At 40.8% G+C, this 23,920-nt stretch overlaps 1 protein-coding gene across 2 annotated transcripts in view; it reads left to right on the forward strand.

Annotated features, from left to right (window-relative positions):
* Positions 1-9,034: 9,034 nt before the first annotated feature.
* Positions 9,035-23,920, forward strand: part of tcf7l1b (transcription factor 7 like 1b) — a 34,665-nt gene continuing 19,779 nt past the window's right edge. Inside the window, exons 1-3 of one of the 2 annotated variants that reach the window (XM_088298560.1) lie at positions 9,035-9,958; positions 10,081-10,153; positions 10,230-10,357. In XM_088298560.1, coding sequence (XP_088154686.1) covers positions 9,773-9,958; positions 10,081-10,153; positions 10,230-10,357 — 387 coding nt within the window. In that variant the 5' untranslated portion in view covers positions 9,035-9,772. The remainder of the gene's footprint in view (positions 9,959-10,080; positions 10,154-10,229; positions 10,358-23,920) is intronic. The other variant, XM_088298569.1, reaches the window with a different exon arrangement.

The raw sequence follows: 23,920 nt of genomic DNA on the forward strand, positions 1-23,920 counted from the left end.
GCCCAGCTGCACTATGCTGTTTGTTTTCCACCGTGCAGCTGCACAGTTGTGTATCACAGATAGGTGGGCCCAACTAAAACGCTTGGCCATCTGCCCTTCAAGTCACTGAGTTTCGAACTACATTATCACATTGGGAAAAATGAATTTCATTACACTCTCCCTTGATCCTCACATCTTTTTGTTGCATCTAAATTCCGCCGCACGTGCTTGTGTGATGCCGGAGCACAAATACTTGAGTCAAACAGCAAACACAGCAAGACAAACACAAATAGTGACTGTTGCCCGAAGCCGAAGAATGATCTTGACGTAAGCAAAGATGTTGACAGCTCAAGCAGGAAGCTTCAACTGCGGTTTCAGAATGGAGTATTTATTCAAAAGACATACTGCAGCTATTTTATGAACAGCTCATCGTTCATTCGAGACGTTAACAAGCGCAAACGCAGTGTTTGTGCACCTTGAGATAACACGGGGAAATGTGGTTCAGCAGGTAAGACGTGTCTGGGAGCAACATTATCTAGGCCATAGCATCTTTAAGTCGATTTACAGTAAAAGGTTAATGAACGCACCGTACATATAACGACTCTCCAGCAGATCAACAACTCTCCAATTCCACTGAATGCATTAATTTTAAGGAGGAAAGCCAAAATACAATTGTAAATCATGTAAACAATTGTTTGTAGTTCTTCACATTTATAAATGCGTTTGACTGACCGGTACATTAACAAATGTTTGCATTTGAGAAAACACAGACATTTGATGTGTTTCACAGAAAACTCTCTACATGAGCGTAGTAGAGTGAGGCAAAAGGGTACTTCTGCTCAGTCATTAACATAGTTTAGCGACGGCGGATCATTTCTAGCTATCATGACACTGAAACATTTCCGTAATTGGAGAGCGCGGGATTCTTTCTGGACGTAAATGGGTCTGCTTACTTCAAGATAACTTTAATTTTTCTTGTTCTCATACCACTGTCCCTATTGAAAAAGTGTTTCAAAAAGGTAAATGTAAAACACAAACGTTACCTTGAAGACGGCTGGGATGAGTTTGAGAAAGGAATGCCGTCAACTTGTCGGATATGTAGCTGACCTTTACACAAATTTAGTCACTTAGTTTAGTCATCCAGTTCAATGTCAGGTGGGCGAAGGCATTTTTCTTGGAAATGTTGGTTGGACTCCTCAGGCGTTCACTCTTACTCGAGAATGTTTTCAATATAAACAAACAACATTTCCAAATTTTAAATGCATTTGGTTCTTATAGTTAATTAATTATTTCAATTCTAAAAATGGAATATTCATCGTAAACAATGGGCCTATATAGTCAGCACAGTGTCATACACACCGGCAGACACACACACTCACACTGAAAACTGTAAAGTGGGGGTTTGTGCGGCAGTTTTTTGCAAGAGCACATAAAAATGATGACTTCCAGGCGCTTTACTATACATTGCGCTGACAGTCTGCACACTGGACACGACTGAACTGCAGAAGGAAGCCCAAAACCCTAATAATATGTAATTCGTGTGAAAAACAAAAGTCCCAGTGAACTTGAAATAACTTTATCATCTGTGGCTTCATGGACACAAACAGCAAGCAAGCTAAAAATATGCAAAAGAATTGTAGTACAAAGTTTCCCAAGGCCAGAGAAAGGAAATAGACAGAAAGTTTCTCCCTGACCCCATCGTTCCCCCTCCCTCCTGAAACCTCCTCCTAACAACCCCCATGGGGGATCCTGTCTCTATGTGTAAAACAGACAGTCAAAAAGCATCCTGGAAACTTGAGAGGAGGAAAACAAGAGGACATTAGGAAGTCCAATAAGCTCAAATGTAGACGACGCAGTCAGTGGATAATCCTGTGGCCACACAACCCAGGTGCCAAAGCCAAAGCGCCTAAAAGCTGCATGGTCATTGTTGTCTTTCGAAAATAAGGAGCTTCCTGGAAGCCAGTGGTGTGAAAGCCACCACCACTCCACTAGAGTGTCTGCTCCGGATCCTTCTGCTGACATAAAGTGCAGGTGCAGGCGCCCTCTGCAACTGCATCGACTTTAACCCCCCCCCCTCCACCACCACAACACACAAAAAACATATCTGGAATCTCCCTTAATATGGGCAACAATCAGCGAGACAGAGTTAACACAGAGCCCTCAGAGATGCAAACAATGTCTGGATTCTTCAGGCCTGAAGATGGCTATGGGAAATGGCAGGGATGCCAGTGCTGATAAGTGACCGAGAGGGGGTTCGAGTTACTTCCAGCTGTCTACAGCCGTGCATGCCTCTGTGGAACGTATAGTTCACACGTAATGCAAACCATTTCATTTGCACAACACTTATAAAAATCTGGCAGGCTACTCAATGAAGTCAACAGGCTCACACTTCAGCTTGGTTTACATCACGGGAAAGAATTTCCAGTCTTCCGAGGATGCGAAGCCGTGCATCCTCAGCTGAGAAAACACAGACGCTTTAAGACTGTGACCTTGCAAAGGATAGCTGAATTCAATAAAAACCTGCGTAGCAAAAAATAAATAAAAAAATAAAAAAACTTGAATGCAGCATCTGGATAGAGTCTGACTCACACTATGTGGACAATTATGCTGCTTTAATAGCAGTGCATGTTAAATAGTGTCGCCAGAGGTACTGTTTATTGTGTTGACTGAGCTATTTTCCCACTTTAACCATAAAAAATGCATTTCCAAATAGACAGCTGAAAATAATTCACACGTCTTGAATTAATTGCGTAGTAGCTTTCGACTCAACATGAGACTGTCGCTGTTCTGCTTCTGGTATCTATTGTTTGCCTTTTAATTTGTGTGCTAATTTCCCACTCATTTTATATTACACCATATGGAAAGCGCTTTGTCACAACTCCAGCTGTTGTGAAATGCGCTATATAAATGAAGTTTTATTGTATTGCATAGTCATTGAAATGAAGGGAAAATCAAGTTATAAACCAAGCCTATAAAAGGTAAACACTCTTGTATGCAGAGTGAAAACTCACGCAATACCACATGAGCATCACCTCACTGGGGATGGCCTTTTTCTCTCCATTTGGAAAATGGAAGTACATCTTGAAGCCGGTGCACACTCCAAAACTAAAGTGCCCTTGGTCAGCTTTGAAGTCGTCAGAAAATAATACTCCTTAAAAGCATCCTTTGCAAAACTGGAAAACATCAATGTGTATTTCAGTCAAGAGGCTGAATGAACCCAACTTGGCAACTGCAGGCATGTTTTTGATGTCTTCTTCCCCTAACATTTTATACCCTTGCATAAATAATGCTAAGTGGATTTTGCTAATGAAGATTTTCCGCATTACTTTATTGAGGCAATAATAAATTGTCTGCTGGAGTATCTAAAAACCACGCCGGATAAACTGCAGTTCTTTCACATGTTTAGGTACTACGACCGGGACAGAATTGTAAGAAACTCCACACGATTTACTTTCCACTGACTGTTCAACAGAAGGAAAAATCTCCCTTGTCTTGAAAATCAGGACCCATCTGGAAAAAGTATCCTGTGAATGCAACTCTACACCAGAAAGAAGGAGAAAAGCACGAGTAAAACTTTGCAACTACGTCTTTTATTCCCCCCCCACCCCACTCCGCACTGTTTCAGTTACACCCTATAGGCAGTCAAAACTCAAATCTAATCAGAAGCTCACGCTATCTTAAATGGCATTTACGCCAATACCAGCCTGGAAAGGGGACCCATCCAAGGATTAAAACGGATATGAGTTTTTTGTTTAGTTTTTTTTCCAAGATCCATGACTGCATGAGCCACTCCCAGTGTGATGACTGATAGATCATATCTCATTCATTAGTGTGGGTTTGATTATCGACACTCACCTCACTGACAAACGAAGAGCATTATAAGCTCGGTAAGACATAACTACAACATGTTTATTCTATTTCAAATGTGCAGTTGTAGCTAATGTTGTGACCATGAAGGTGAAAAAAACATGGACCTGGGAGTTATGGTATTCCATTCAAAGTATTGCCAAACAATTCATGGAAAGGAAACGTTTCACAAGAAGACATTTATAGCTAATGTACAATAGGCAGCTTGTGAGAATAACAGATATTAAATCGTCAAAATTATTCTAGATGTTAATTCAACCGATTGGTGTTCAGTCATTTGTTAGAATGAGTCACCACGCAGATGCTTCATGTAGAAGCACTGTATGTTGTGTACTCCACAAACAATATACAAGTATCATTAGAGAGCTTTACCGACTGGCTTTGACCTGGCAAGGTATGTTGGATGCGCTGCAGCAGATCAGAAGAGAACTCCTCGAATAAGACAGAGGTGAAAACATGATGAGATGGAAATTACTGCTGAATTAAAGCACCACTTTGATTGGAACGTGACTGGCCGATGGTTGGCAAAACATGAAGGATGACCTTGAATTCTCAGAGGAAGTGCAGATTGGCTCGCATCATCACGACCCCCTCTTTTCTCTCCTCGCTCTGCTGCTTTCTTTCTCAAACATGACAGCACACATACACACACAGCGAAGTGAATACCTAGTGGAGCTCTGATCAGTGTTTGCGGCCTTTTCACACTCGTTAAAGCACGAGAGGAGAATGAACGGTTCCTGTATGACATGCCAGAGCAGAGTGAGCAACTTCAAAGGAAGGCAGATGCAGGGACAACATCCTGTGAATACATTTTCTGATCACCAGTTGATCTGCCCGCGGGCGAAGATTGCGCCTGTTCAAATCTCTCCTGACCCCTCATCATCTCACTGTTAAAATCAATCCCACTCTAAAAACACAATTTTCAGATGGAAGAAGAGGATAATTTACTTCAGCTAAAAAATTCATTACTCTGACCACGATATTTTAATTACAATATACGCTACGAGCCCCAAGTGCTATTGGTTTGATGACTAGAGTTTCTCATACTGACAATGACCCGAGTGTCACAAATCACAAATATTTGCTTCTCGCATATTCAGAAAGTTAACAGATATTTTTGCCATCACCTGTTTGGTTAGTTGATAGAGAGATTATGCAATCTAAATTACATAACCAACTTCCGCTAACCTCGAAGAAGTCATTAATTGGTTATAATCCGGATCAAATTGGGGAATTTGTCTTGGAGTGATGACATTTGCTATAACAAACAACAGACAAAAAAAAATGGTACGCCACATTTATTTTCACTTTTATTTGGTGTAAATGTCCCCCCTGCCCAAGGATACAAATGATAGTGTGTTAGATCTGTCTAACATGAATGTCTAACATTGACATTCATGCATCAGAAAGTAGCCTAATAATTTAGGAAATTATGAAGTTTTTTCTGGTCAGTTATGTTGACCCTTGATTTATTAAGTGCCTTTCTAGGGCTGTTTGAGCAACAACATTCTACTAAAAACGTTACTTTTTTGTAAGCATTTAAAAAAAACATTTCACATAAAGATGACTACCCCCTTTCACAGGCACCATACTGTAAGAATATCTGAAAAACGATCATGAATGCCAGGCCAGGAGTTGGCGTGGGCACTTTCTAAAGAAAGATGACACACGCTCACCTAACTACCTCCCCTTCTGGGTTTATCCAAACCATCCTTTGAAAAGCCTTTGTTGATAATTGATGGGCATTGCTGGTGAAGCCGCAAGAGCGCTGTGGTCCACCATTGTTGTTTCGGTTGTGACATATTTACACGGGCTCAGACTGAACACTCAGCACGGATCTTCACCATTTTCACAGACTATTTTCAGATTTTAGTAGACGTGTGTCAAAACGCATCCACTCGACTTGTTTTCGAATAATTGTGTTTTCAGGCTCCAAAACGCTATTGTCCTGTTAATGAACATCGAAACTGACCTGTTTCAACCTTTTCATTGTTGTTGTTAAAACATTGACAAGTAAAGACCCCGAATTTTCCCTTTCCTATATTTGTCATTCCAACAGCCACATTCTGTTGGAATAAAGCCTCTGAGCTAAGATTTGTGTATTCATCACAAGTGTGTTATGTCTCACTGTGCTGCTACATTGTACTGTGAACAACAGGGGTCTGGCTGCATGTCTACAGTGGCTGAGATATTGCACATAAGTGAATGTGATACCGTATCCCTATTCATCAACTTCTAATGCATGCTTTCATCATTTCTCTGTGTCAACTTGTTTTGATATTTGATTTACATGTTTAATCATTCATAGGCCCTGAATAATTGCAGTTGCACCTGCCTGTCTATTATACTCCTGACCTGTAATTTCTTTTGAAAATCTCTTTTTCCTTCCTTGACATGGATATTATTTCAGTTCATTAATATACAAGATGGCAGCATGAAACATTGTGAGGGAAGAAATATAATATTTTGTGTGGGTATTAGATAGAGTGCCTTCTATTGTGTTCATAGCATACTATAGCCCGTGAAAACAAAGATATGTTGGCCTGGGGGCAAATAGTCCCCTCAGCACTGGCAAATGCAAGTGCAAACATGTATTTATGCAAACAAGCAAACTGCGACCCTCTATGCATTTCTCAGTCATACAGTCAACTATAGGTTGCCTTCCTGAATACAGTTACATGCACACACACCCAGAGGAGAAAAGGGATCTAATGAGGCCCGTGGAGACGTTGAATTGTCAGTCAGACCTCAACATGCTGACACAGTCAACAACATCAAGGAAATGTTTTTCTTCAATGAGGGGAAGCCTGTCAAATTGCATCAGAACATTGCACGTCCATGTATTTATAGGAGAGAAGGTAAAGGTTGTTCAAGGAAAACACCATAGCACCAACTGTACTAATGTTGTCGCCCACATTTGAAAACACATCTCTCTGCCACGATTCAGATTTATGTGCACAGGAAAAAAAGAATTCTAACCACTTCCCTTCTTCCATGACTGCTTGCAACACAGGCCCTCCAGCCGTGTTCCTCAAATGAACAATGTGACCCATGTATTTAAGTCTTGTGTGAAAGAAAACAAGAGGCAGACTCTCAGAGGAGGCCATGGATGGTCGCAAGCTTGCCTCACTCTGCCTTGAGTTTCACCACCAACATACTGATCCCAGGTGCTCATGCTTGTATCTTTGCCAGATTATTGTTTTACTGCACATGCAATTATGGCACCCTGCAATTATGACACCCTCACTGCTCATGACATGTCAGTTACTTAAGGTAGGTTTTGTAAAGTCTGGATTACATGGATAGATTGCTGCTGAAGTCGAGTTCAAAATAAAGTTGAGTAAAAAAAGCACATATTGTATTGATAATGTCGCCAAGATAATAAAAGGGAACATGAATAAAGAATATAAACTGATGGTGAGTTTCACTATTGAGTGTTGGACCACCTAAGCTCACGAGAGCTACCGTCTCTTGAAAGGACTGTCTTGAAAATGGTCTTGCAAGTTTATCTGCAATCAAATCCACCTGTTTCCCTCCTTCAGCCATTGAGGGTTAAAAAAGCAAGGATATAGTTTTGATTTTCGAACCGTCGCCGGGTAAGAATGTCTGGTCTGGCCCTATCCTGTCGCAAGTGATTATCGAATCACAGGACACGTTCGCACCTTCAACGTAAGGCCTGCGTGAAGGCTCACTGTAAACAATGCACCAACTGACGCACAGACGCCTGCAAGGAAGAATCTGAAGACTTGGAGGAAAAGAACGTAAAGCTGGTATTAGGACATCTGCCTGGCAACACAAGCTAGCTGAATTCTGATTGAAGAAAAATTCGCTCCTAAAAATACAACATATGACATGATGGTGAATAATAAGTAAATAAATGAATAAAAAAATAAAAATAATAAATAAATAAAAATATTTTAATTATTGTCATAAATTTGATTTCTTGATTATTTCAGGCCAGCAGAGATTCAAATCTAGAAAGCATCTTGAACATTGTGTACTGCACCACCATAAAGGGTGCAGGCGTTTTATGGTGAGGCTGATGATCGGATTGCAACCTGGTGTGACTCTTTAGTTGCCAGAAGCCTGCCACACCCACCTGCTAGAGACTCCAGATGAAAACGAACCAACACATAACCAGACCCGCCATGCACGCAAAACTGAATAGAATCATGACACTCCAATGCCGTGAAAATCGAGCAAAATTTGTTATATAAATTCAAAAGTGTTAGTCAGTGCTTCTGTCCATTGTCTAATAATGATAATGCATTCCATCTACCCAAATCAAGTTATTGATTGTTTTAAACAGTTTGCTAATTCTATGTTGTGATTGATTACTTATTTGGTGAAACACTTTGATATCAAGTTGTATTTTTACGTGTTATATAAAATAATTTTATTTGTAAATATTCTCTTTTTTAAATTACATAATTTGAAATTACAATGTATTTAGTTACAGTTAATTTATATTATGCATTCTCAAAAATTATTATAGTTCAATTTAATAAAAAATTCTGAGTACAAATTACTCATCAAGCATAAGTTACACCAACTTGACGTCGTTAAGTTAGTAGTACTTTTTGTAAAAAAAAAAAAAAAAAAGAATATTGTCTACTTAATTATTCGTGAACGTTTGGGTTTACAATGTATAAAGCAAGTGAGCTAAGTTCATGTCACAATTACACAGGAAAACTACTCAAGCGTACGAAGGCGCTCAAGTTCTTAGGGGGTTGACTCATGCTGGGTCCAAGTGCATGACTGTGCGACGAGTAAGCCACGCCCTCCACCCCCTGAAAAAAAACAGGAAAGCTGAAATTGTAAAAAACAGTTCAAGAAAAAAAAGCGCCACAACGCAATAGTTGGCCGTCTTTATGCGTTTTAATATATGTGGAAAAATCCTCTGAATTCACTTATAAACAACCTTTGACCTCTGCCAAAGCCGAACAATCCTAATTCCAATCAATATCAGATAATTAAATTAAATGTATCCAATTACATTTTAACCCAACTGCTGAAATAAAAGTATTTTTGTTTGTTTTTATAATTCACCTTCAACTCCTTTGTAATGGCAGCTTTATGAACATAATGTGACTACTAGATTGTGTTAGAGTACCTAATTCTGTGTCCAGCGTGTGAATATTTGCCGCGTGGTCCATAATATGAGAAGACGAACAAAAGTTGGACGTCTTCATTGTGTGTGTTGGTATCTTGAGGGTTAAGAATAGGAGCTTCGCTGGACGAAGAAGTGTCGGTTTTCAGAGTAAACTCCTCCTCTATACGCACGCTTGGGCTGCGCTCTTCCACTTGAGCAGCCAACTTGTTATCGGGGCACATTCTCGGGCTGCGATGTGGAGGGAAAGCGCGACCGGGTCTAGATAAACATATACTACTTTATTTTATTTTTTTAAATTTACATTCATTTTAAATGACCCATTAGACTGTTTTTTCCTTTTGGAGGGGAAACAACCACACGTTCGCTCAAACTTTAGCAGGCAAGTAGCCACACATTCTCGCGTGTTTTTTTTTTCTTTTTCTGGGAGGCTGTAGCCATTGTTTCCTCACGCATGGATCTTCAGTGCATTGAGTAACGGCTCACTGGCTTGGACTGCAGAAGTTAAGAGCTCACCGGCTTGGACTGCAGAAGTTTTTGTGGCCCCCGGGGCTCTGCATGAGGACATCCCACAGTGGGGACGCACGCGCTTCCAAGGAGACAAACTTTGACAAGTTGTTGCAAATACCGTGGATTATTATTGCCATGGACGTCAGGACCACGTCCAGAAGATGAAAAATGGACACTTTCTTGTAGTTAGTTGTATCTCTTCAGTTAGCCGTTTGGACGATCTGATTACAAGTGGTTTGTTCTAGCGGTTGCGTACACGTTTATTTTCTTCCCCTCTTGTCGATCCACTTTAACTGGTGTGCAAAAATGCCTCAGCTGAACGGAGGCGGCGGGGATGATTTGGGGGCCAACGATGAAATGATATCTTTTAAAGACGAAGGGGAGCAAGAGGAAAAGATTTCCGAAAATGTCTCGGCGGAAAGAGATTTGGATGACGTGAAATCCTCGCTAGTAAACGAGTCGGAAAACAACAGCAGCTCGTCAGACTCGGAGGTAAGAAACTAAACTAAACCTTTATCCCCGCCGACTCACGCCCCTATCTGCCTCTTTTTTTGCTTTATTCCAATTTGTTGAAAAGTTTTAACTAGTTTTTATGTGTGCATACCTCTTGTCAGCAAGCAGAAAGGCGTCCCCAAACCAGAGTTGACGCTGAAAGTTATGAGAAAGCAAGAGACTACTTTACTGAAGGTAAGAAAGACAAAAACATCCGATATGGACTCACACGGTTTTGCATGAATTGACTCTCATATTTGTATATTTTCAGCACTGAGAAGACAGCACGATGGAGGTCTCTTTAAGAGCCCCCACTACCCTGGCTACCCCTTTCTCATGATCCCAGACCTCACCAATCCTTACTTATCCAATGGCTCTCTTTCTCCCAGTGCAAGAACAGTAAGTTTCCATGTCCCATGCTAATCTCTAACACTTTCCTGTAGTCTCTCACACTCCTCACAAACTTTGGCCCAGCCTAAAGGTTTCTTGTGCACTGCCAGACCGCCATATTTCCTCAGAGTGGCCTCCCGAGGAAATACTTCTTTGTCCTTATGAGGGTGATCAAAATGCACTCTCTATTTCTAGATTAGTATTTGAATATGCAAATGATATATTTGTTCCAAATTATTTTAATGCATAATAACTTGTGGAAAGTTTGTGTATTTATTTAGTATTTAGCATGTGTGCAATTGTTTTAATGGTTGAGGTGTTTTGGTTACATGCTGCCACTCATCACTGCTGTGTGTTTACACTGTATGCAACTTATAAAAGAAGTTGCTGAAGTCCCACCCAATAGTCACAACTGTGTAATACCTGGCTTTGAAATATATAGGTGGCCTCACACTGCAATTTCTGTGACAGTTGTTGTCCACAAACAAGTTTTGATGAGACAGATTTAAAGTGTTGATGGAGAGCTTGCAAGGGCTTGATTAGTATGTACTGCTGTGGGAAGATTTAATGCTAAAAATATTATGCTTTTCTTGTTGTATTTAGTATTATATACAGCACAATGTCGAGTGATATAAAAAAGAAAGTGTTTTTCCCCTTCAATTATAATAACGTAACTCGTAAGTAGGTCATACTTTCTTATAAGAAGTTTAATGTTAGAGAGCTGTGTTTCTCAGGTTAGTCCATCCCCCATCCCTTGTCACTCCCGCCCCCCCAAAACAAGTACTTTCGTTAAGGCCCGCAGGCATCGGACTGAAAAGACCCCCCTCCCATCTTTTTTTCCGTCGTCTTTTCACTGTTGTAGGCCCTCTCCCCTCACCTCCCTGTACCTTCCATTCAATTAGAAAGGCGTTAGTTGACCATTGTTATTCTGAACAGTCTTGATGGCTTCATTGGAGGTCTCCATTGGGGCTCATTAACTAAATGGCCACTCTGCCCTCACTGGGCCATACATGACAACTTGTAGCTCATATATATGTATGTATATATATATATATATATATATATATATATATGTATATGTGTTTATGTTTGCAAATCTCTATATGTCATTGGCTGCTTGATTCTTCCGTTGTGTTTTTGATTGTTTCTAATTAATGCTTGGTGCTTAAGACAAAAAAAAATTCTGAAAAGCTTAGACCCTCCACATGAGCAAAAAAAAAAAAAAAAAAGAATGAGGTCAATGGGGCAGAGCTAGCTGACTGTGTCTATCGTCACCATAGCAGAAAAAAAAGCAAGCAGACAAAAGCCGGCATACTTAGGAGCCATCTTGGGGTCTCCCTATTACACAGTTCTTTAACACTGAGTAGTCAAATTCAGGAGTGGCTTGGTTTTTTCTCCTAAAACGGAAGGTTTAGTTTGTTTTGAAATTTGAGTAAAGTGTAGGAGAATTTTTCCAACAGCCTGCTGTTTCGTTTCGGCGAGAGTTTATCTTATGGACTTTACAGTTACATTCATCACACAAATGCTTGTCGAAAACGCAGAATGTCTTGTGAGATAAGATTTGCCCCAAGGGTACCCTGAAATGTGCTGTCATCCCTCGAGCCTTGAGAGACAAACAATCCACTGGCCTGGGCAGGGTTTATTTATTGTGCCTTGTTGCCTTGGGCCGGACAAGTTTGTTTTATGTGCAGTTTTTTTTTTGTATGTTTGTGCAACATGAGACACGCTCAAGTTGCAAACAGATCGTGTAATTAATAGCAGGTAACGTGATCTTCAGCTTTTGTTTGCACGTCAAGATCTGCCATTTAATCAGGTTAAAAGGTAATCAAATGTCTTTTTGTGGTTACATGTACAACAATGTGTCCAGGCTTGTTTGTAGTTTTTTCATCGCGCCCGCTTGTATCTGTTGATGACATTTTAGACACCATTGGTGTAATCTCATTAATGCAGCATACTTCTACTTTAGACATATACATCCAATATAATAAAATGTAGAAAATACAGTTAAGAGTAATCAGGCAGTGATTTTCCTGGGTGTGGAGCTTTTAAATTTGAATGTGGCAAATCTATCATGAGCAATGAGAGACGGGCTACATGGGATCAGCTCAGACTTCCCCTGAGGGCCAAGCATAACTGATTTAAAGCTCGTTCTGAGCTGACATTCCGCTGTAATCCAGCGAGGGCTGAGGAGGAGGTTTTATGTTTGCAGAGATGTTCCACCAGACGCCTGCCTGTTCAGGGGCGGAGGTTTGTCCCACCAAGTCTAAATCCAGCTTGTTGTTTGTCAATCCACTGACGTGATCGTCACCTCATTGTTCCAGTAGTGACAGAGCGGTGCCAGATTTAATGGCTGAATCTGCTCCACGGCCTCGTCTGACAGCCTGATCAGCATTTTGAAACAATTCCGCAAGTATCATCATCATCATCATCGCCACTAAAGAGTGAAATGCCTCTTGTGTGTGAGAAGTTGCGAGTAAGCGAGAGCGAGGTTAGTCTCTCAAATATATCTTCATCAAACTCATGAGCATGATTGTTGAATAGAATTTTGTGGGCGATTGAGATATGAATGGCGAGCTTGTGTAAGTCTGAACATGTCAGAGGCTACAATTGCATGCCTCTCTGACTTCTTCCCCCCCTTCGCTTTCTGTTGCGTTTGCTGCTTAAATCAGACAAAGAAAAGTCAACACAGACATTGTCCTGACGAATAAAAGGGCCTCTCCCTACATAAGCAAATGCTGTTTGTGTGGAGGTGTCTTTTCATCAGGTTGCACACTCTATTCACCTTGGTACGTGCGCGTGTGTATGCACGCACTCAGGCGTGGAGCACGTTTGTGTGTGTAAAGTCTGCGCGGGTTAGGGGAGGTGGTGATGGCGTGTTCAGGTGAAGCCCTGTGGATACGTTGCAACAGAGGCAACAGTGTCCAGCGCTCACATTCTAACAACCCCCAGTGTTGTATTCCTCCGCTGCAAGTAATCTGAATGCAAATATTTTTTCAGCCAAGCACTGTGTCAACAGAGACGCCATTTTTGACTGGCTATGTAGTTTTTAATAGATTTTCCCTTCAAAGACAAACATCGCCATCAGTTTAGTGGCACTGATTAATTAGAACCCAATTGGCAGCAACCACAAAAATGCCTTTGCGGGTTTAAAAACTTGCTGTTCTTATGTTTAATCCATCTATACATTTTCTATGTTGCTTGTCCTCATTAGGGTCACGGGTGAGCTGGAGCCTATCCCAGCTGACGAGAAGCACCCCAGACTGGTCGCCAGTCAGTCAGAGGGCACATGTAGACAAACATACGCTGACATTCACATTCATAACTCTGAGAGCATTCAATTGAGCTAACACTCATGTTTTTGGAATGTGGGAGAAAGCGCAAGTAATCCTATCAGTCATACTGTACAAGTGTAAAAAAAAAAAAGAAGTTAACCACTGTTATTATGTGCACACAAAAAAAGAGAAAAAAAAACAACTTTAATGACAATTGCATGAAAAGAAGGCTATTAGCGTTGCAGATGCATCTCACACATTAGTATTCTGACAAGTGTAAAATTAGGTTAATCGCTGTTCATAGTAAATGATATGAGTATATATAATATATTGGGTATTCTTCTCACACTCTCCTTTTAAGACCCTTGATGCGACTGCTACTGAAAAAAAATAGCCTCAAAATGTCAAAGAATAAGCAAAACGCAGAAAGTGTTGTTCGGTATGCTAATGCTTGATTATTGATTGAACTCCAATATTATGCTTCAGAGGGAGATTTTTCCTGAAAGTACTGGTAAAATTCCAAACCTTAGGGGCATTCAATTTCAGAGGTTTGACCATATCCTAATATTGTCCGATACCCGAATCTCAGTTATTTCCCTCACGTTACAAATAGCTCATCAAAACTTCCAGTTCACTGACAACAAAACAAAGTAAATCTCATTATGGTGGTAATTATATTCCCAATTAACATCCTGTCAAATGCATAAAAGTGCTCTCTGAACTTTTGTCAGATCAGCAGATGCCATGTCAGGTGACATGTAAATAATGTGTTACCTCTGTGGCATTATGCACAACCTGTCTTTCTGGGTTTTATGGGAACATGCATTGCTTTGCCAGTTCCCTAATTCCACGCAGCACTTGTGCGGATCTGTTGGAAATGGTGTCAGTCGTGGTCTGTATCTTTCCCTTGTGGGTCTCTGCGAAAAGCGAGAGATAGCGTCGATGGCTGTCTCTAACCCGTATAGCTTTGCTCGTTCACTACCTACCCACCCGCCCGCCTGGCATTACAAATTCTGTTTAAAGTGCACTCTGGCTTCTCCAGTGTGGGGCCCATCAGGAGCATCTCAGTACCCTTTGAGGAAAGGATCACCAACATCTCGTCTCTCAAGCCGCACACTCCCCATGTTCAGTGACATCAATGAATCCCTTTGATGTAACCGCATGAATATGTGTGCAAATGTGCTTTTATATCGATTGATGTGTTTTTCGCTTCTCATGTTTGGCTGATGCTACTACATAGTCTGGGGTTTTCGGGACATAGTTTTTTATGTGAACATTTCAGTGAACTTTGTTGTTGGCCAATGGTGAACATACTTCACCATCATTGGCTCTGTTGTCACCTTTGTCAATGACAGAGCTTTTGAAGTATGATGTCGCCCATCTAATTTACCTATCTTACGGAAAGAGAACTTTTCTGACAGAAACATGGGAAAATATCTCTTAAATAACTCAATAGTAATTTATTACTGTTGGAAACTACTATATAGTACTTATCTGCACATGTATATCAGCCTTCATTCATAAAGCTGGCTGAGGATGGACAGTAGATCAGTGAGTTTAGCATTTATGGGATTAACAGTTAGAGAATGATTCTGAAAACCTCCCGCTTTTGATTGTCACAAACCATGGAAAAGATGAGACGTGTCACATAAATTGCAGCTATGTCACTTTCTGTGTTCTGGGTCCACAGTCAAGGCAAGGACTAATAGTTCTGGACTTTCTTTCGCACCTTTGACATCAATCAAGTAAAAAAAAAAAAAAAGTGCCGCTCCACTATTAAATTCAAGCTGTAATAGATTATGCATAGTGAAATCTCAAGCATCTCATTGTTCATTGTTTTCTATTGCATTGTAGCCCTGCAATGCGATATTTGAGAAATTAATAGCATTATTTTATTGCTATAGTTTGATTCTGTTGTCATTACACAGTTATGAAATACAACTGTCATTGTAGCTCGTCAGATGTTTTATTCTTGAGCCTTTTGTGGTTGATAATGCGCATCATTTAAGTGCAAGTTAGAGGCCCACGGCACACCGAGTGGATCTTTGTTGAAAATTTACTCTCTGTGACTTTACATGAAGCGATTGAGCACCGCACATCAACCAACGTAACGAATTGGCGAATACTTTAACTATGAGGAAGATAAAGAAATACAGTAAATTCCCCTCCATAACAAGGGTTATATTCCAGCAATAAGTGAAAACCATGATATGGATTAGCCATGTTATTATAGCTTTTACAGCACTTAGATTTTTCTAAAGGTCTTCATAAACACTTTTTAAATGATTCAAACACATTTAAACATGTACTGTATAATATACAGCAAGATCAATGAATAACGCAAAAATATTGTATACGACACATGACGATGATTGAACATGTTAAAAAAAAAAGACAGGGATAAACAACACCAATAAAAGGTTGGCTTGTGAATGGTTTGAGCAAACAAAAGCTAAAATAATATAGTTCATGTTCCAAAGGGGCAGTAAGAAGCCAGAAGCATTTCTAGTCCTGTCCCTTTGTACTGACTCACCCCCCCCGCCCAAAAAAACACAGTTTTGTGTTCCCATGTTTTTCTGTTTCAAAACTACATTTTTTTCACTCAGAAATTCTAAGTAAATTTAACAAGAGGAGTTTTTGAGTACATTTTACTAATTTATTAAGTCATTCGTGGGAAGGCTGTTTTTATTTATTTATTTACCAAGAACGTTTCATACAAAAGACAACTCAGTGCGGTTGATTATGGAACCCTCAACCTCAGGTGCAGAGACTCAACGTCAGAGCCATGCTGCTCTTACTGTGTGTGAGTACATTGTTGGTGTCTCAAAAAAACGAGACCAAAAACGTTTGGAGGTACGAGGATTCCACCGGTTACAAGCAATATACTAACACAAGTAGGAGCGGGATGGCTCAGATCGAGAGTGGCTATCTCCCAACCTGGACGTTGTGGGTTTGATCCTAAATGACATTGAGTTAGATTGTGTATGAAACCTGCTAAATAAAACTGCCTCACCTTGCATCAACCGTTGAGTGGCCTTTATTTTTAATTTAATAAAATATTCAAAATGACCCCAAAAAATCTTCTTGGAAAATATACTTTGAATTTCTGAGTGAAAAAACTTTCCTAGTTTTTTTTCCAAGTAAATATCACTCCCCATTTTTTTGTGAGCTAACTTTCATACAGGAAGGGAAAACATGGAAGTGAATCAGCAAGGCGTGCAGTGCTCTCGTTAGTCTCTACTGACACAACACACAACAGCCAATAAGCAGCTGACAAAACGATGGCGACGTCGGGTATGCTTTGTTGACGCGCAGGATTTCAACTCAAAATAACAATACAAAATTAGAAACATAACATCAGCAAAATACTGGGACTACAAACCCGGAACCCGCGACATAGGGGATTTCACAGTACTCTTTTTTTTTAAAAGCTCAAGTTTTTTTGGGTGGCGGTGTAGTGTGAATATTGTGTCATGCTCTGGGCTTGGTATGTAGCTTTTACACTATAGTTTAGTTCATTTAAAATATGTTTTCACTCCATAATTGTACCTTAAACGTTGAACTCCATGCGAATAAAATGTGATTGTACAGCAGGAAGAAAAATAAAATGCTCGAAACAGGGTTTCATCAGTCTGGTATTCCGAGCAGCTGTTTTCAGTTTAAGCTCTACAGGCAGCAACAGAAGAGGGAGAGGGAGCAAGCAAGACAAGGGAGCTTGTTGACGAGATGGTGGTGGAGGGAGCAGAAACTGAGGCAGATATGGGTCCTACTATTGCTTGCCTGTTATCCTGAAGTGGGCCCACTTCCAGACCTTGAGGCACTCACTTATCGGGGGATTCTTGTCTCCCACAGAGCGCAATGCCTTGCCATTCCCTTTCACGGCCCAATCAGCAAACAGCAGGAAGCTATCAAATCACATACATGTCACTTCAGTACTGCTAAGATTTCTATCAGGCTTCCACTTGCCTTATATACACTCTATCCACTGTGGGATGGCGAAAGGCCATGCTTCATATCAGTGAGGTTGTACTGGTCATACTAAATTAAGAAGTGAATGGATATCCGTCTAGGATGAGAGAAGTTGACAGCAAGTCGAGCAGCTGTTCTTCATGTTAAACCTCTAAATCACTTTTGCTGCTTCCCGCTGAGTTCGTTCCGGCAGGGGCGATGCAACTTTATAGCATCCATTGATAGAAAAGTCAGGTACGATGCATTATCAGCCTCTCAAAGTGTTGACTTCAAACAATGCTCTAATAGATTTTGTAAAGTCAATTTTGAAGCCACCAGACCATGTACAGTAATTTGCAGTAGTTCCAAACTAGATGTCTTCTGGACGATACAATGACCGGGATGCTATTTACATTCGTCAGTCATTTTGGACAGGCCGTTTTCTCATCCATCCATTTTCTTCTGCTTATCTGGAGTGGGGTCGCAAGGGCAACCTTAGCAGGGAAGCCCAGACTTCCTCTCTTCCGTGTCGAGAGGAGCCAAATGAGATGGTTTGGATGCTTCCTGGGCGCCTCCCTGGTGAGGAGTCCTGGGCATGTTCCACTGGGACGAGGTCGCAGGGAAGACCCAGGACACACTGATATTAACTCTTAGGGGTGTTACATTGCGTTTTTTCCCCCGATATGATACACATTGATATAAGCCCTAAAGATTTGACACAAGGCGATATGTCACCTTTTCTGAACGATCCAATTTGATATGATAAAGGTGATTTTAATATATTTTCATACAATAATACACGTTTTTTGGTGAAGCCTGTGCATCACTGAGCGGCGAAGGTTTGCAAGTGTGTGCGCACTATTTTTTTTCTTTTTTGTCAGGATTGGTTCAACGTTGCAAACAGCTGCAAAGATGTTAGCCAGACATTCTCAAACTGGCTTTATGGTTGCAAATAGTTTTTCTTGTCGTCGCGGTGCGTTTACAAGTTTCCGATGTTGTCAAAGTCCCCTCAAAGTTTCATGTTGCTTGCATCGCATGTGTGAAGCTGCTGAGTGTTTTGACATACCGTGACTGAGATTATTTTTTTCAGCGTTAATTCACAAAAAAAACAAAACACCAATTTAAAGCTGTGTTGTTACCTCTCGCAGCGATTGTCTGCCGAGCATATTGTCACGCGGATCATATTCCCACGCTAAAGTGTCTGGTAACTGTGCTTTGCAGTAATTACTTAAAATAATTTTTGTCCTTTTTCCAGTTAAAGCAACTCCAAAGACAACTTTATCTTCATGGACATTTGTCGGCGAAAAAAGAACGTACGCGGCAACAAATGTCCATGTGCCTTAAATATGATTTGGAAATTATATTATTAATATTAACTATAGTTTCAAAGCAGAAAGTTTTGTGTTGACCAATTTTGTGGAGTTAGCAGTTACTAATACTATACAATTTTATTTAGAAAGCGCATTTCACAACCGCTGGAGCTGTAAGAAAGTGCTTACGATAATGGATAGTTGGATATATCAGTGGCGGCTGCCGGTCATTCAAAGAGAAGAAGCTCAATTTTTTTCCGTCCTACATCCTATATGTGTTTATTTATTTGAATGTAAATTCTACCCTCAGTTCCCCATGTTCAAGAAAAGGGCTGACTTCAATTTCCGTGTCTCTGACGTTGAGCACACACACAGAGACGAGATTCTGCGGCGACTTGAGCCATGACAAATTAAAAAGATTCCGTGCAAAGTTGTCAAGCGGCCAGATATTAAGAGGATAAATTTCGAATGTATGTTTCATGAATGAGATAAAAAATGGATGAAAATATGTAACTCCGTATTTAATCAGTGAGATGCCGATGAGTTGTAATGCCTGTTAGAAAGATATTACATCATGAGCAGGCATTATCTGCCATTTCCCATTAGTGTGTGTAAGCTTTAATTTATACATATATATGTTTCATTTATTTAAGTCTATATAATAATCAGTGTTCAATCAACTGAGCTTGCATGAAAACCCATGCAGGCACGGGGAGACATGCAAACTCCACACAGGAAGGCCATAGCCAAATTCAAACCCATGACTTCTGTACTGTGCCACCCATCCCTTGCTTTTACTGATATTTTAAATGATTGCCATCGGATCGTTTCAGTCTCAGTATCGACATAAATTTCGCAGGTATAGTATTGAAGTCCGAATTTTGGTGTCATGACAATACTACTTTTTATTACTCTTCAACTTGCAAGATAAAAAGAAGTGAAAAACATGCCGAATAAATTTGATCGTTTTTTTTTTTTGCTATATTTTAAAACGGAATTGAAATGAACTAAAATCTGAAACTTTTATATCATATCACTAATATGATGTTCCAAATTGGTCAAAAATATAACATTTGAGGGGGAGAATTTGTCTTTGACTCTTTGCTAACACTGATCATGCCAATAATAGTTTTATTCTTTTCATACAAGTGTCCCATGAAATTACAACTTTGCATTGATAATAATGCAACCTCTGGGTGCCCCCAATTCCTTCAGTTATCCTCATAAACTAATTGTAGTTGTTAAGGAGTCACAATGTTCTGGCAAGCATCAAATTAGATTAAAGCCGAGCAAAAGCACAAGTCATCCTAAATGTGTAGCAGCCTTATCTCAAGACCCTCTTGGTGGAATAAATGACAGTAACGTCTGATGGACTGCTAGTGTCACATCTGCCCCAACCACAGGATATCACTCTTTTCTGACCTTATCGGCTTAATTTAAAATGTTGAGGGAATGTTCATGATTAGTTCTAAGTAACAACTGTGGTTGGACAACCTTGTGTTCCGTAGACATAAGACACTAGTGAAATTCTCCTTGTGCCTCACTCAGATGATCATCATGATTTGGTTTATTTCTTTGGAAACTTAATCATGTGACATGTTCAGGTTGTACTGTCTGCTCAAGTATTAGGTGAATCTTCGTGTAGAAGCGCTTGGTTGGCACTTTGTTGACATGATCTCAAGGCCATTTCTATGGCTAGACACTAAATCCTTACAAATGTCGCTGGCTTTTCGCTCAAATTTAGAGTATCTACACCCCAACCCCAAAAAAAAAAAAAAGCCCTTCAACCTTATATGACATGGAATAGGCCACGAAGCCCTTTTGTTTGATTTGTACATGGGTTGGAGGGGCTGGCCGTTGGAGATCCCTGAAGCAGGCTTTAGGGGCAGGTCTGATTCTCGTGTGAAATGGGGAGGCTCTATAGCTCTCGGCTGACTTAACTGGGGCTGTATGGGTGTGTTGGCAGGGGGAGCGCCGGCCATGAATAGGTTCTTTGACTACCACAGACTTGCCCTGAAAGGCAGGACAAAAACCCTAGGGCAACGGCTTAGAGCCTCACAGCTGAGCTCCAGAATGCTTGGCCCAGTCTTCCTCCCTCCTTGCCTGATTTAAATACTACAGTGGCTTTCAGCATACTGGAGACGGAGGCTCGCATTCACATGGCTACACATATGCCACCAACTTTTCTCGGTTTGTGTTTACAGTATACTAGTACCAGCGCTTGAAGAATCTCTCCACATAACCTCTCTGATGCGATGGGGAAAAATGCATCAGCGAGTCTCTTAAAAAGTGAAGATTAGCTTCATGTTGTTCTTATTAGGCGGAATTTATTTTGATACTCCCTAATTGTAGGCATGTGTGTATCAGTCACAATTAACCCTGACTCTGCTTTGTGTCATTAAATATGGAGCATTTAGCTCATCTCCGCACAAGATGGATGTGCTTATAAGTAAACAAGACTGAATTAAGGTGCCAGCTTCTAAAAGCCTCGTTGTACACATCTGTCAAAAACAAAATAAAATGCCACACATCTTTTCCTACAGAGTTAATGGGGTTATTGGAGTCCTGAGCAGACACTCTCTCCACAGAGTGTCTAGTTTCAGATGTCACTCAGAGCTTTGTTTGCCCCCCAGGGTGAAGGGTTAGAGGCCAAGGTTCAGGGCCAGTTGGTTGAGTGGCCACAAAAGCCCAGGCTATCCTCGGTACATCCGATCCCTTCTTCCACACCGGCCTTCTCCCACAATGAAGGGATCAGCTTGCAACATTTGCCTTTTCTTATTATAATCGAGAATTCATTTCAGTGATGTTACCATGTAATAAGGGGAACGTTTCACAATGAGCTCAGAAATCTGGTTTTGATTTTGGCCTGGATACTAAGAGTGTAAACCTGCGCAATGTGTTGCACTAACTTGTCAGATTGTGAAAATTGTGAACGTTTTTGTCGTCCAACTACTGTGCCAATCCAATAGGAACTTTGGAAACATGGTTTAATCCGCATATTTTCTCAGCATTATTACATTTTTTGGTTAGGCTACATTTTAGAGAGTGCCACTTGGGCAAACTTTCACACCAGGTAATGAAAAAAGGGGCTCACATTTCTTTTGTTTAAAACACCTCTGGAAGTTTGGGAGCACATAACCTCACCCTCATCAGCCCCCACCCACGATCTCAACTTTTCCCTGCCCCGCCACCACCCAAACATGTCCTCCAGCCCGGTTTAATATGCCGTTTCACGCAGACCAAAATTGCAGCTGCATGGAGAACAATCTGGAGCACATTAGCACAGGCACTGTGATTTATAAATTGTTTCTCAGGCCATAAATCCCTGCTGTAATTGTGCGCAAGCACCCCTCTCCTCCTCCGGTCACTCCCCCTTCACTCTCGCTCTCTCGCTTTCCCAGTGTCTCGCTCAGAACAACTTACAGTTCTTGGGTTTACTCTAATTGTTTGCAGCAGTGTGCAGTTTGGACTGAGAAGTTTGTTAATTTGTGGCACAGATTTGAGGGTTCAGAAACAGTTCTTCAAGAAAGATAACATTTCCGACTTGCATTCTGTTCATAAACCTTGAGAGTGAGGTTTTTGTTTTGTTAAAATAACAAAATTTGAGTGGTTGTCTGTTCATGCTTTGCATTCCTGGATTCTGCGTAATGGTAAGGGGACTCTCTTGAACAAAGTCCGCAGAAATCTGATATTTAGAGCATAATCACCTTGAGGTTCTAATTAGAGCACTAGAAGTGAAAGATAGCAGCAGCTGTATATATACGCAGTTGAAAATTTCAAGTTCAGCCTGGCGTGCTAAACATTGAAACATTGAACTGATTTTAATTGATCGGAAACATCTGCCAGTATGTACGCAGTATGTGAGGTGAATTGTCTCATATCAACTGATACATTATTCATAGATGAATCTCAGCTTTTATTCAGTCTGACAAAACCAAAATTACCTTAAATAAATAACAAACAAAGTTAAATGTATTGTCATATATCACTGGGTCATGAGTCAAACCTCAATACCATAAGAGCAGCATGATGAAAATGAAGCCTCCAAATTGCATGCGGGGACTTTTAACAAATGTTTGAGATTTAAAAATGCTTGGCTGCTCTCCAACCTTCACTGCAGTCTGCTGACAATACGCATAGCTAACCCTGGGGAATGTCACGGTAGTAGGTCGGGTCCTGTCTCGTACTGTGAAAGGTTGAATTTACATTATGAGAACCATTTCTTGTTCGGATAGTATCTTAGCGTTGTATAGCAAACAACTCAAGGCCAAAAATATTTAGTTTGCTATTATTTGTCTAAATTTAATTAGAACTGGGAAGGTGGCCTGTGACCAAATGAATTTGCTTGCAGCACCTTTGACAATGATTTTCTTAAACATATTGTTCCATCACCTGTGCCAATGTATTCCAAAACGCACAATTCCCACAGGCCCGAGTGGCAGCACATACTTGCGGTGTGTGAATGTGTGCGTGTGTCTGTGTTTGAGTGGGTCAGAGCTGGCGTGCAGGTGGTGTGCAGGCAGACAGGAGAGTCAGAGTGGGTTTAACAGTTGGGTGTTAGGGATGTCAGGTAGTAAAATGTGAGATGAGGCAGGGCCCAGAAGTCTGTGGGCCTGGAGATTTGTGCTCGTGTTCGTAGAGCAAACACAGGAGGCATCTGCAGGCAGCTGTGTGTGTGTGTGCGTGTGTTGGCGGGTGTGTGTTGGGGGGTGGGTGGGGTAGGCTCACACTCGGGACAGGGGGTGGGGGTGGCTTGGGGAAGCTGGGTGGTGTTAGGTGGTGGTGAGGAGTGGAGGAGAAGGGGGCATGGGGGTGGACCAGCAGAGTGAACACAATCAGCCCTCTGTTTTCATAAGACTTGTGGTATGTGCGAGCAGAAACAAATGTGTTTAATATAGTCACTTTAAAAAAAAACAAAAAACTTTGCCTTTCCTTCAGCCCACTTCACTGCCTCAAACTTCTTCACTGCCTTGTCTGTTGTCAGCAACTGTTTTTAAGGAAGTTTATCTAAAAAAAAAAGAGCCAAGAAAAATCTCTAACTG

The sequence above is a fragment of the Idiotropiscis lumnitzeri genome, chromosome 1 (assembly GCF_059441095.1).
Source record: "Idiotropiscis lumnitzeri isolate Australia: NSW breed Sydney's pygmy pipehorse chromosome 1, RoL_Ilum_1.0, whole genome shotgun sequence".
In the NCBI taxonomy this organism is placed as follows: Eukaryota; Metazoa; Chordata; class Actinopteri; order Syngnathiformes; family Syngnathidae; genus Idiotropiscis; species Idiotropiscis lumnitzeri.